We start from the raw sequence: 14,910 nt of genomic DNA, 5'->3' as shown, positions 1-14,910 counted from the left end.
ACCCTTTTTATTGACAGATTCCTGTAAATTGTTTTTCAAAATATTTTGGAATACATGCTGGTCCATTTTACCATCAATAAACACTAAATTACTGACCCCTGACCAACTCATACTCCCCCAAAGAAGCACATTATCTCCGCCGTGTTTCACGGTGCTCCGTAAATTCTTCGTCTCTTATGCAGTACCCTTATTCCACCAAACTTGTGCACCATCGTGACCAAATATCTTGTACTGACTTTCATCTGTAAACACAACTTGTTTCCAGAACGATGTGCCCTCGTGTTTGTGCAGAAAAGTAAATTATTTTCTGCAAAGTTTTTTAGCTCTACTGATAATAGGCTTTTTCCTAGCTATCTTAGAGGAATACCCGCGTTTGTTTACAGTTCTTTGCACCGCCCTAGTGCTAACGTCTTCATTATGCTTTTGGAAAAATTCTTCTCTTAGTTCTATTACACTTGTTCTTAGGTTTTGCGTATTGCACTCACTATCACTCTTTTGTCCTTTTCAGATAACTTACAACCGCGCCCTGTCCTTATTTATATTCCACTGTTCTCGTTTCTTTATAATTTTCCACGATATTTTAGAATGTTGACTTCGATTTTTTTTGAGTTTAAGCTGTTTCCCATAATGTTCAAGTCCATAAATTAATCGCAACTTGCCTAAAATCTGTGGATGTGTGTTTTCTTTTACTTTTTGTAGGCGGCATTATACATTTACACTTCGAAATCCTTGCGGATATTCCTTTGCGATCACTGCGTTGTGACTGACCGCATTGCTATGCAGTTTCTGACTATGACTTTTATCGTTTGAGATAAGGTGCATATTTATATTTTTTTTTGTGCTATTACTCAGGAAGGATGCCAGGCAAACATTGCAAACAGGCGTGGCCAATAACACTTGTAATAGAAGTAATAATATATAATGGCATAAATAATATATAATCAAAATAAACAAGTCGGGAAACCGGACGCTTGACGCTTCAGATATAACAGGTTTTGTGTTTCCCTTTGTGAGGAGCATACGGCAGTTCTCTATTGGGTGATAGCATTGACTCGAGATATTTAAATTACTCAGTATTGTCAGCTGTAGTAACCTGCCCAAAACAGAGCGAATTAAATATCTTGGGTCAATGCTATCCGTCAATGGAGAACTGCGTAATGAAATTGTTTCACGTATTAATGCGACCTGGATGAAGTGGCACTCCACAACTGGTGTTCTTTGTGATAGACGTATCAGCGAACGTCTCAAATCTAAAATTTACCCCAATGTCGTCCGTCGTGTTGTGAGTGTTGGCCGACTATAGAAGACAATTAACGGCGTCTTGCGGTAATGATGAAGATGTTGCTTTGGACTGATGGCGTGACACGTTTTGATTCCATCCGAAATGAGGATATCCGCGATCGATATGGGGTTGCACCGATCGTGGAGAAACTCCGAGGAAAGCGTCTTCGATGGTATGATCATCACGTAATTCGCGTTAACGAGAATTCACTTACCAAGAATGCTCTGAACATCGAAGTCAATGGTAAGCGATGAATAGGCCGGCCGAAACAACGGTAGCTTGATACGCTGGATGGGCATTTAAAAGCCTCGAAATTGCATTCAGATCAGGCATTTTATAAAATAAAATGGCGAAACCAATCACGAAGAGCCGACCCCGCGTGTGAACGGGACAAAAGCTGAAGAAAAAGAAGAAGATCTGACGAGCGACCAGTGCATGACAGCTCCGTGTCACATAGTTAAAAATTCCATTGCGTTCTAGTTTTTAGAAATCGATTTAAATAAATCATTTGATCGAAAGCCCTGTATTGATAATAGTCAACCACATACGCTGCAGACTGAGTCTATTATTATTAGCAAATGTAAAGAATTTAATCTACAACAGATACAAAAAAAGGCTAGGGAAAAGTAGATTGTTCATGAGGAATTTTAATATTTCATTCGAATGTCAATTATTGTCGTTAATTATGACGTCAGCATCTTATTTGTATGGCCTAGGATGCTGTTAATTCGCACGAAATTGATAAATTTGAACTGCTATAACTTTGCTGATGCAACATTTCTATATTCCTAGGAGTTGGTAGTATACTATATATTAGTAAGTTTATTTGAGCAGATATCGGAATGGGACTTCATGGGATTTCATCTAAGCGCACCTTCCTGACTTTTTTTCGAATTTTGGTTTGGGTAGTTTTCGTAAATGAGTCCTGTCTTACTTTAAATGTGCACATTTTGACTCCTTATTCGCGCACTTTACAATTCACGTCAAAACTAATTACAGATTCGGAAAGAATTGATTGAGACCTTTCGTTTCATATTCCACATGACTATATTCGCCGAAAAAAATGTTTATATCCTGCCTTTATATGTATGGGAAGCGCCCGTGCAATTTTAAGGCACGTAAATTTATATCACGAACGATAAATTCGCGGCAAATTCTACTATTATTGAAAAATTTGCAATGAGTGAAAAGCATCTTTCCAAAGTTGCTTATTGTAGAATCTCCGTATTTTTCTCTCTCTCGACAATTTGAAAGATTTTACCACTTCTATTATTTGCAATCAACGTATTTACTCACAAAATGAATCGCCGATCATCAAAAAATAATGCACATATACATAATATTCACATTCATTTGTTTAGCAAATTTCTGAAATCTGCGTTTGCAAAACATTCATTGGACGTCCAAACAAATAAACAGATTCTAATTTCCTTTTTGTCAATGATTTTCGTTTATTTTCCAAATACGCATTTCGGCAGCCACTTGCTGTTTTCTTCAGCGGAATATTCCGGGGCATTAAGAAATTTAATAAAAGTTTCAAAATTCGAATGTCGAAAAATATTTTTCGGAATAAATTGGAATGCACGAAAACACAACGGGAGCTGTGGTGTCACATTGAAAAAACGTTCAGTCAGCGGCAGCGGCATTTGTTCGGACATGAATTCTGTCAATGCAAACATACCGTAATACCCTTCATTGGACTTCAGTTTAATTACTTTCTTGCAATGAACCCCGTTTTAGTATCGATGAGCGGAGAGTGCCATGCAGAATTTCATTCAAAAGTAAATAGATGTGTTTTATCTGGTCTATTCTAAAAATATTTTTACTGTAATAAAACTATTTGCATGATGTGTACACCAATAGTCATCATCACCTCATATGTCAGGATGGCCGAGCGGTCTAAGGCGCCAGACTCAAGAGTAATCTTGTTCGGACTCCGGTTCGAATCTGAAACTGGGCGTTCTGGTCCTCTCTGAGGGCGTGGGTTCGAATCCCACTTCTGACAAAATCTTTTTGAAATTTTTATTAGCTTTGGCAAGTATACACGTTTTCCCACTTCATCTGTATAGTGCGCACTCTTTTAGATGTTTTTCGATTCCGCCCAATGATATTAAAAGGCCTATATTCTTGCTTTTTAAAAAGTTGACTCAACTCGAAGCTCTTTTTGCGACAGGCGATTTTGACTGTGAAAACGTTTGACATCATTGAGATTAAGAGAGATAATATTCCAGCAACCAAAAAGGGTCCTGCTTGCATTTCAATCAAATTATCAATTTCAATCAAAACGTCATAATTACCGAGAAATAGTCCAACTAGAAGGATTAAGTGTGAGTACAGTTTCTACATATGCTAAAAATATCCATGAAGGAAAGAGCTACCAAGTCTGCGATCGAACTGTAAGACCCAACGGAAAATCGCACCGAGAATACACTGGATTGTGATTAGAAAATTGTTGGAGAACCGCAAAGCAACTTTTAAGAAGGCCGAAACAAAAATTGGAGACTAGTGGGGTTTTTTGTCCATTAGAACGTTGAAGTGTCGATGTGCTGAAACTGGTCTGAAATCATATCGTCCCATAAAAAGGGCAAAATTCATACATAACAGACGATGAAATAGATCCGCTTGAATTTCGCAAAGCAATACAAAACCTTCACTGCAGCTGACTGGGAAAAGGTAGGAATTGAAAGAAAAGTAAGTAAGACCAGTGTGTTTCCGTTTGACGACGATCAAGGGAAAAGTACCATCCTTCCTGCGTTCAAATAACTGTTAAACACTTTCATTCAGTGATGGTACGGGGAGTGATAGTGACCAAAAGTTCTGGACCCTTCCACTTTGTGGGAGGCACCAAAAACCAATATTGAAAAGTCTTAAAAGAGGTCGTCTTCCATTTAAACAGCGAATGGAAGCAAATGGATATTCTAAAATCTTTATGCAAAGCAAATATCATGCCATGTTGTGAAATCTGTCAAGGCGTTTCTGTCCACTTCGCATATGGCCGCTCTTCCTTGCCCACTCAAGTCTCCTCACATCATTGTAATTGAAAATGGTCGCAATGTTTCAGCACAAAAGGCTTATGAGAGGCAACACTCTACAAAGAAAGTTTTAACGCGAAATATTTACGAAGTATGTCTGGGCTTGTGTTCAAAGGATGCCGCGCAGAATTGAAAGTAGGATGGAAAAATTATTAATAACTTTTAGATAAAAATAGATATATTAAAATGGCCCATTTCAAGGGGGCGGTGACATCAGGAACTGGAATTAGAAACGGTGGTGGAAAACCTCAACACAATCGTCATTGACGTATATGAGACCAGCTGTCCGGCCAAGACAGTCAAGTCATCAAGGGATGTACCATGGTGAAAGAAGAACCTAGCCAGAATGAGAACAGAGGCACGAAAACTCTTTAACCGGGCAAAACAAACCGGGGACTGGCGGAGGTATAAAAATACACTGACTGCGTATAGCAACGGGATCAGGGAAGCGAAACGGAACAGCTTTAGGGAATTCTGTGAAGGGATTGAACAGATCACAGAAGCAACCAGGCTGTACAAGGCTGTAGCCAAAGACGGGGGAATATCCTGTCTGCTTGAAAAAGGAAGATGGGACATTCACCGAGAATGAGGAGGACAGGGTACACCTGCTTCTCAGAACTCATTTCCCGGGGTCCTACCCCTCGGCGGCAGGCGACAACAATCTGCCTGACACCCCAACAACAAATAAAGGGGGAAGGAAAGAGAGCTGGAAACTAGCAAAAGAGGTATGCTCAGAAGCTAGGCTAAGATGGGCAGTGGGAACTTTTAAACCAATAAAATCTCCCGGAGTAGATGGCATTTTCCCAGCACTTATTCAGAGAGGCCTAGGAATTATCTTAGAGTCTCTTCTGAGGGTGGTAAGGGGGAGCATAGCACTGGGTTACATACTAAGGGCCTGGAGACGGGCAAAAGTGGTCTTTATTCCGAAAGCGGGTAAAAAGGATCCTTTTCACCCTAAATGTTTCAGACCAATCTGCCTAACATCGTTCATACTCAAAACGGTGGAGAAGGTCATAGTCAACTATATTAGAACTAACGTTCTAAAGCGTAATCCCCTACATCACTGTCAACACGCTTACCGGGCAGGATGGTCAACTGAAACTGCTCTGTATCAGCTGACAGAGGTACTACGGGACACCATAGAAACAAAAGAAATTGCACTGTGCCCGTTTTTGGATATCGAAGGAGCATTCGACAACACATCGCACACAGAGATACAGGATGCAATGAGCCGCAATGGAGTGGGAAACACCCTGGCACTCTGGATGGGCAAAATACTAGAAAGCAGACAAATAGAGGTACAAACAGGTACAGATTCTATTATCATGAACACCAATCAAGGCTGCCCACAGGGTGGGGTACTATCGCCGCTGATGCGGAGTATGGCAGTGGATGAACTCCTGGACGTGTTAACTAATACTGGAATACAAGTCCAGGGCTACTGCGGACGACATTGTTCTAATCTGTAGGGGCAAATATGAAGATACCCTATGTGATAGAATCCAAACTGGATTAAGGGTTACTAGTACCTGGTGCAGGAAGGTGGGACTGCGGATCAACCCAACCAAAACCACCATAGTACCATTCACTAGGAGGCGTAAGCTGGATCACCTGAAAGCCATAACATTACATGATATGGAGGTGAAACGAGAAACAGAGGTCAAATATTTGGGAATCACGCTAGACCAAAAATTACTCTGCAAGACACATGCCGGAAAGCCACGAGGGCTCTGATGACTTGCAGATCCATAGCAGGAAAAAAATGGGGTTGCAGCCCGAAGATACTACTTTGGATATATACTGCAATAGTAAGGCCAATGATTACCTATGGAGCGGTAATTTGGGCAGAAAGAACTCAACTCAGCACACAAGCCAGGGAATTACATAAGCTCCAAAGGCTGGCTTGCGTGTGTATCAGTGGGGCAATGAGGACATATCCAACGGCATCCCTGGAGGTCCTTCTGGGATTAACCCCTCTACATCTGCACATACAGATGCAGGCAAGGAGATCAATATTCAGGATGGCCGGTAGTATGAGTGAGGCGGGGAGTTGCCTAAATCGAAGGAAGATTGATATTCTTTCTAGGCGGTATCCCGAATTACTGATACCGGGGGACAACATGACAACGAGGTTTCACTTCGATAAGAAGTTTGAAACACGTTGGAGTAACAAGGCAAACTGGGAGAGCGTGGTTGTGACATACGGCTTAAACCAGCAACTGATTACTTGGTACACTGACGGATCCCTCACAGCAGAGTGGGCGGGTGCCGGTGTCATTGGTCCAAGGAAAATGTACTTTGAGCCAATGGGCAGGTACACTAGCATATTCCAGGCGGAAATTTACGCCATAGACAAATGTGCCTCCTTTAATCTGCAAAGGAACTACAGGGGGCAGAACATAGCTATTCTCACCGATAGCCAAGCAGCGATCAAGGCACTTAGGTCCGACCAGGTGAACTCTAAACTGGTATGGGAATGCCTTGAGAGACTGAATACACTCGGCTCGTCCAACAAGGTCTGGATACTTTGGGTTCCAGGCCATGCTGGGTTGGAAGGCAATGAGGCAGCGGATGAACTAGCCAAGAAGGGAGGAGGGATGCCTTTACACGGGCCAGAACCCTTCTGTGGAATCGGAAACGGTTTCATGGCTATGAATCTAAGAAACGAAGAGAAAAGGTTGAGGGAAGTATATTGGGCGGGCCTACCAGGGATGGAGCAGTCCAGGGTCCTTATTGGGGGATACGAACTCATGCGTACAAAGGATTGCTTAAACCTCACCAAAAAGAACCTCCGAATTATAGTGGGAATTCTCACTGGTCATTGTCGGCTGAACTATCACTTAGGGAAGCTAGGGATATCTACGGAAACTGCCTGCAGGTTTTGTGAGGAGGAGGACGAAACCTCTATGCACGTCCTGGGACAGTGTCCGGCACTTGTGTAAAGTAGGTCGATACATCTGGGAGAACACTTAATACCAGATGCAAAGCTGAAACATCTAGAAGTGTTCATAATCCGGTGGCACTGCACTGTATAATAATCTTTTGATAGAACTATTTACAAATTGACTTCAGGCGTAAGGCCCTGGAAAATAATGAAATCAAAAGTTGTGCAGTAGAAAGGCACCCCAGTGTGACCGCTGGGGACTTTATTTGAGGTTATTAGAAACGACCCTAAATATGTGAGAGGTGCCATTGAAGTAAAATAAAAATTCTGTGGGATGACCACAACTTTAACAACTGCGATAAACATTTGTAGACTTTTATGAAACTTCCATTGCTTAGGCATTTGGTGCATATTGTTCGAGCACAGAGTTTGCCATACGGTCAGTTGGGGTTTTACTGAACACGTTGTGACCAACTAAAGATTTGGAATTAGTTGAATATCCGAAAAACCCATTAGAATGTATAGATAAGTGGTTGCCAGCCATTGAAGGATTTTAACTTTTCGAAATTTGGGGTGGAGGTGATATTCTACAGCCCAGATTATGTGACCAAACTCGCCGCCACCACTCAGCCTTCATGAATGCCAGAATATATAGGGGGGCGAGTATAGACTTGGATCACTATCTCGTTGGCATAATGTTCCGGGCTCGAATTACAACGCCGCCTACAATCCCCTCTGACAATCAGGTGAGAGTGAATACTGAAACCATTCACAATACAGCCCTCCGTAACACATATAAGGGGGAAGTGGATGCCGAAATAACCGCAGCTAACAGATGCCCTGGAGATGAAGCATCAACAGATGATCTTCACAACCACCTGAAGGGCGTTATCATTGATACGGCCACAACATACTTGGCTTCAGTCGCAAGAAAAGTCGGAGCGGCTGATTCGACGATGAATGTAAGCTAGCAACGGAACAGAAGAATGTTACATTTTCAAAGAACGCGGGCACGTTTGGGAGAATCAACAGGTCTGTGAGCTCGAAAAGTACAGGGAGCATCCTGTCGAGACAAAGAAGCAAATCTGATTTCCGACAGAACGGGCATATTGGAACAATGGGTTGGGTATTTTGTTGAACTGCTCAACAACCAGAATATCGGCGAATTGAAGGTCCCGCCAACTGAAGACGATGGACAAATGGTGCCACCATCAAGCATAAAAAAAAACAATCCGTGTAATTCATCGGCTTAAAAACCATAAGTCGCCAGGAGCCAATGGAATTACAGCCGAATTGGTTAAATATGGAGGCGACCAATTACACCAAGTGGTTTATCAACTGATGCTCAAGGTGTGGGACAGCGACTCAATGCCTGACGACTGGCAACGACACATTATCTGTTCCATACATAAAAAGGGAGATATCACACAGTGCAGCAATTATAGAGGTATCACGTTGCTGAGTATATCTATAAGATATTCTCCACTATCTTGCTATGCCGGATAGCCCCATACGCACACAACATCATTGGCCCATACCAAAGAGGCTTCACTTCAGGCAAGCGATGGAGAAACTGTTGGAATATGCACCATCTTTTTATCGACTTTAAAGCCGCCGGTATCCCGATGAAATTGATAAGACTGACTAGGCTGACCCTGACCTGGCTGGCCAGATAAAAGCAGCAAGATCACTCTTGAGACCATTTGACATCAACAACGGTCTAAGCCCTGGAAAAAGTTATCCGTGATGCTGAGGTAAATGCGAGGAGTACAATCTTCTTTAAGTCCACCCAACTACTGGCCTATGCTGACGATATCGACGTCATGGGAAGAATTACCCGAAACATACAAACTGCCTTCATCCAGATCGAGCAGGCGGTGCGAGATCTTGGGCTGCACATCAATGACATTAAACTACAACTTTGAGATCGTTGATAATTTTTCCTATCTAGGGTCGAAAATCACAACTGATAACAGCTACGATGACGAAATCCGGGCACGGTTGTTGGCTGCCAACAGATCCTATTTCAGCTTACAAAAACTGTTCCGCTCGAAACGTCTCACCATAGGGTCAAAGTTCTTACTGTACAAGACAATGATCTTGCTAGTCCTCATGTATTCCTCGGAGACTTGGGTTCTTAACAAAAAAAATTGCGAACTCTTGGCCGCGTTCGAGAGAAGAATCCTCCGAACATTTGTTGGCCCCTGTATGAGGATGGACGATTCCGTAGCCTACATAACGACGAAATCTATGAGCGATACCACGACTTATTTAGCTCACCCGTATCCAATATGGCATATGCTAACAAATGTTTTAAGTTTTGCTATTGCTCCCAAGGGAGAATGGATTGCGCTTTTTTCTGGGGACTTATGCTTTGATTTATCTATGGCTCGTGTTTCACTTCTTTGTGGAGTATATGAGATCTAGACAATCTCTTCTTTGTTGTTATTATTTTAGATAAGACTATGTTTCAGTTTTATTATTATCACACTGAATACCGACAAGTCAACAGGAATCGTATAAAGCAAAAACAAACATAAGCATCCTCGATGATAATCCAGATTCGAAGCTGGGGTTACGAGATCGTTTAACCACGCGGCCATCGCGCGAACACTGGGAGATCTAAATTTTTGTTTAGGAAGTGAACTAAGTTTTTTGTTGCCTATCAATTCTCTCTCAAAATAACCTCATATTTTTGACTTTGATTGATCTTATTCCCGGTAGATTCATATTGATAATGCTACTGAGACACTCTGAGTTGCTAGCTCTGGACTTTTCAATCCTGTGCTTTTAGGACTTAATTTTTCATCCCTTTAGTTGGAGGATATCTAAACCGAAAGACTTACTGACTTGTAGGTACTTGAAGGAGAGGTTAATATATTAGAGAACTCACACATGAAATTAAGTTATACAGACTGGGAACCATAATTAAAGGCGAACCTTTGAAAAGTAAAGCGTCGAGATAGTATTGTGGCATCTTAGAAGATGAATGCGTCCATTTTCATAAAGAAATTTAATTGTTCTGCCGATATCCCAACTGAATCAACACACTAACAAACAATGATACAATCAAAGGGACGACAACCTTAGGAAGAAGACCAGATCAGAAACAGTGAGATTTTCCTTTATATTCTACACGTCTCACTAGATTTTTCTCTTTCTTTTGAGTTATAGAGCGTTTAACGACGTCATATTAAGAAGCACAAACCAATTATCATATTAATCAACATTTAAAGATGGCACACGCCATAACTATTATGGTCCCATTACAGAATCAATTATGCAAGTAATTAAACAAATCTAAATGTGCCACATTACAGATATTATCGCCGTGCTTCAAGTTGATAGTCTCAACATGGGGTCATGATTTTAATACATAAACTCACGAAACTCCCACTTTCTACATTGGCAAAGGCAATTTTTCATCCTAAAAACTTTGTGTTCTTTCTTATCAAAATTACACTGAATTGGCACGAGAATTAAGCGATATCATATGCGTACAGGCCTTCGGAAAGATACAATTTAAATCTATATTTCCATCCAAGAACCTGTTTATCTTCTTCCTGGGGTCAGCAGCGTGTCTTGTCAATGGCTCACTTTTCGGTAATAAGTTTTGGAAAATAAAAGCCCATGAAAGCCGTTTATGCTCTAATGGATGTATTAATGGACACTTTAAAAGCCCATATGTGAGGAATTCGTAAATCTTCATGGTTATCTTGTTTTCGGTGACAATATTTTTGGGGATAAATGCGAGGATTCAGTGCGTGGAGCAAGAGTAAATCCGGTAGACGGATGACTGATCTGTTTCGTTTTAGGGAAATTAAAATGTTTTGCGGTTTGCGGTTAGCGTCGATTGCGATAAGAGCAAATTCAGTTAGTTGGTTATTTTCGAATATTACCTTATGCTTGAGATATTCTAAATCCATGACTGGAATGTTTTTAGTCTTCACAATATCTTCAACCTGTAGAATTTCCATTGACTGGATTTCAATGAACCCATTAGCTTGGAGCTCCTCACAGCACCTTTGCGATTGTTCAATGCATGGTGAGAAAGAACAGAATCGACCGCCTGTAAATGATAGAAGAAAAGTGGGAATTATTCATTTGAGGTTGATGATGGATATCAATTTAAATTTATATAAATCGGAATTTATTGATCAATTTATCTAGATAGTTTGACCCCCGAAAGAAATTAGAAAAAGAAGATTTTTCCTCTTATATATTTCCAGTAGCCAATGTATTTATTATACTCTATGCTCCTTGCGCATTCCTCCTATGTAGAACAGCCAAAATCTTTTTTTTTTCTGGGTTCAGGTTTTGCGTTTTCCAGCAAGACTTTTCCGATTCATCAGAGGGACGAGGTATATTATTCAAAACATATGTATAAATAAATATTCTAAACGTTTCCAGTTACTACCGGCCCTATCAGACCACTAGTTAAGTATTATTTGGGCTTAGTTTCAGGTCCCCAAGCTTCGAGCTCTTTCGGTCGGTTTCCTTCTTGCTCGCTCCTTTTGAACGTTTACAATTGCGGTTTTCACCTTGCTCCACTTCTGCATTCAGTGCGTACAGTAAACTCATTTTCACGCAAGTATGTCGTCGGAATTAAGCCCACCACTATAAGCATTGCTTCATCTGATGTGGTCTAGAATTGCTGCAGGTCATCAGAGCTATTAGGCAATAACCCGGAGTGTTACGAGCGTCTTCCTCAGCATAGACGTGATATGAACTATATATGTTATGCGCAATTTCTGATAGTGTTTCTGCCCGTTGACATTTGGAAATATTCTTGTCAGCAGCCACATTCTAGATACTGACTGAGAAATGATCGCATGTGCTTTCCAGTCAGGACTTTACCGCTTCCCGTTGCAAAAGTTAACACTCGTAATGTTGTCGTGCCGTGATGGGATACTTTGTGGAGCTCCCATCCGTCCCGTACCAGAGAATCCTCTCTGGAAGAACATTATCGACCAAGCCGGCCAAGCATCCTTGTTTTAATGTACGTATCGTAAGTTCGACTCCAGTTGGCGGAATTCGGTGTTTTTTTGACAGTCAATACCCGATCACCAGCCAGAATGCATGAATTCTGGCCTAGTACATCCACCGTGGATTGGAGCGCGGAAACTCATACTGGCGCTTTACCAACTTTCTCATTGTATCTAACAAGCAAATTTGGATTTTCAGGTAGCTTAATGGGCTTAAGAATCAGCATCAACTTTGTGCCGATTCTGCAACATTTTGCCCGTTGCCAATTCTCCCACATATTTCCATGAGTTCTCCTCGGTAACTGGCAGTTTACCTGCATGATCCTCACAGTTTTTCGGCATCCTTACGTACCTCTTCCTTTCTTTTGTTCCGGATGGCCTCTTTTAGGTTGACTCACAGTTTGTATGCTTGCATTGATGCCGGGTTTTCCTCTGAGCTTCTGGTCCGAAATTATGCGGTCTGCAGCATTGTCATTTCATTATCCCATTAGTAGTGCTGGTAACAGATAACTAGAGGGCTACCGGGCCAGCATCCTTGATAGCATGTCAAATGTGGATGAAAGAGTACCCCCTTATAATCTCACCGGGAAATGCTTATTCGTACGGTATACTGACCAGGAGAACGAGTAGACTAAACCATGAACTACCGGATAGTCGCTCTATGCTCTGTAAATGGCTTGGCAATGGAAGATGGTTTCGTGAGATTTGTGGTTGATGTCTAAGTGAACAAATGTAAGATGTTGCGTTTTCTATCTGGGATGCCGTATATTTTAAGCTGAACTGGTTTATATAGGCTCTGTTTGCAGCAGTAACATTGGAAGGACCTGCGCCCTATAATAAATCGCCTCTTTTGTAGATCCTTTCTTCTCGGAGAGCTCACCTTCGTTTCTAACAAGTTGACAATCCGGTGGATCGTCTCCTTGACGCTCACGCTAATTGTTGCCCGTTAAATCAACATCTAGGACCATATTATTTTCCAATAGTAGTTGGGTTGCCTGCCTGACACTGCATTTGGTTATAGTAGCATTGCCTGCTTCCGTGACTCGTTCGAAAATCTGGGCTATACCGTTCAGGGATAAAGCTTTTGCCATTCATCCGCGCAGCCAACATCTTCGGGAATTACATGAGCTGGTAATATTTGCGAGTATCGCATTCTGACATCCGTTGCTCAGTTGTTTCAGTCAAGAGCCCGCACGTAAAAACTCTCTGCTGTGATTTTTTAGGGCCGGAAAACCCTCCTCCTATTCGGCAAATGTAGTGCTATGAGGAGCTTAGCAACTTTGTATGTGGATTACTTTTCCCTTCGCCGAAAGAAATCTCACCTCTGAGTGCTCTAACAAATGATCACTCAATTCTGGTAGGCAATCATTTCAGGTCTTACTCGGGTATACCTAAAAGGGCATTTTCTCAGAACAGGGCTATCGTTATTTAGTATTTTTTTAGGTAGGGTAAGTGAATGCGTTTACGCAGTGTTGGACTTCTTCAACGGTAGGCCGTCGGATTTCCAACTAACCAGAGAATTAACTTGGAACCGATTGAGATATTACTTCGAGATAGCCATTTCTTTCTCCTGCCTAAGGGAGCTTCTTTCACTAGGGAGAGGAGAGAAATTGTTAGTTAAAGAACCCTCTGCCAACCGCAGGTCGAGCTCTATCTTCTTCACAACAGGAAGAACCATAACGTAATGCGCTATTGGCGGCTCAATCTGCCAGTGTCATGATCTCTTGGAAAGAGTTTCCCTGCACCTGCATAAAGCTGTTGACGAATCGGAGAAAAAAATGTGTGACTGGCGCCATCGTCGAAGACGACCAAAATGAGGAATACACAGTTAGGGAATTGTGCCTTCACTATCGTGTGTAAGACTCAATACCTCCATCCTCGCTTAGAAGCTGGGTGAGGAAATAATCAATTTCACTGTGCTTTCGATTTAGCCACGAACTTAAGGTACCGATGAGTCACGCAGCTCATTTTTCTCTTGGCTCCTTTGCCAAGAGGGCAGCTACTCATTTTGTGTTTGTTGCCATTCTTCACGAGTAACCAGCTCCCTTGCACTTGTACATGACTTTATGTTCGTTAGTAAGGAGGGCTGTTTCGTCTGTGTTGTTTTACGTGAGTACCTGTCGCGTTGGCTTAACGAAACTAAATCTCTACCGAACTAAGAAGTACGGCCCCGTGTTGAAACGCAACACCATGCCGAGGTCCGAAGGTCTCTCTGTTAGCTTGAAGGTAATCAATCAGGTAACCAAGCGGTATAACCAAGCTGAACGCACATGTGACAAAAATTCTCTTGCGACATGTAAATTCAGGGGTCCCGGTTCCCATGGTACCTGTATATCCTAGTAAGGTTTCGGGACCTATAGCCACTTCAGATGAGTCCCCGCGCAGACTCGGGTCTGATCGCCCTAATTAGGTTTTTGAAGCATTTATATACTTTATCATGGTCAGTAAACCATAGTGAGTACAGTGTATCCCGGTGCAACTACGTGGAGGTCCTCCTCGGCCATTTGGGTTTGGTCTGGACGACAGGGTTGCTGCCCCGTCTTCCTCGTCGTCACCTCAGAGCACCAAGCAAAGAGGGCAACGGGAATAGCTCCTGCGATGAGCATCACGGCTAATTCTGCCATTAGCCACTAGCAAAGCTTCCCATATTCGGCCATGCGCAAGGCGCTTACGATATGATTCTCTGCCAAGAGCATCAACCTGCACTTTCGCGCCGTGGATCAGGAC

The 14,910-nt window shown here is 42.1% G+C and overlaps 1 protein-coding gene and 1 non-coding gene across 3 annotated transcripts in view; one reads left to right on the top strand and one right to left on the bottom strand.

Annotated features, from left to right (window-relative positions):
• Window positions 1–14,910, bottom strand: part of LOC119659830 (tRNA (adenine(58)-N(1))-methyltransferase catalytic subunit TRMT61A) — a 30,374-nt gene that overhangs the window by 2,472 nt on the left and 12,992 nt on the right. For both annotated transcript variants that reach the window (XM_038068124.1, XM_038068123.1), the window contains exon 3: window positions 11,098–11,267. In XM_038068124.1, the coding sequence (XP_037924052.1) occupies window positions 11,098–11,267 (170 nt within the window). The remainder of the gene's footprint in view (window positions 1–11,097; window positions 11,268–14,910) is intronic.
• Window positions 3,163–3,287, top strand: Trnal-caa. The gene is made up of 2 exons: window positions 3,163–3,200; window positions 3,243–3,287. It is a non-coding gene; the product is annotated as a tRNA-Leu (tRNA).

Source organism: Hermetia illucens, chromosome 6, assembly GCF_905115235.1.
Source record: "Hermetia illucens chromosome 6, iHerIll2.2.curated.20191125, whole genome shotgun sequence".
NCBI lineage: Eukaryota > Metazoa > Arthropoda > Insecta > Diptera > Stratiomyidae > Hermetia > Hermetia illucens.
The sequence above is the reverse complement of the archived record's forward strand: the minus strand, read 5'-3'. Positions and strand labels throughout refer to the sequence as shown.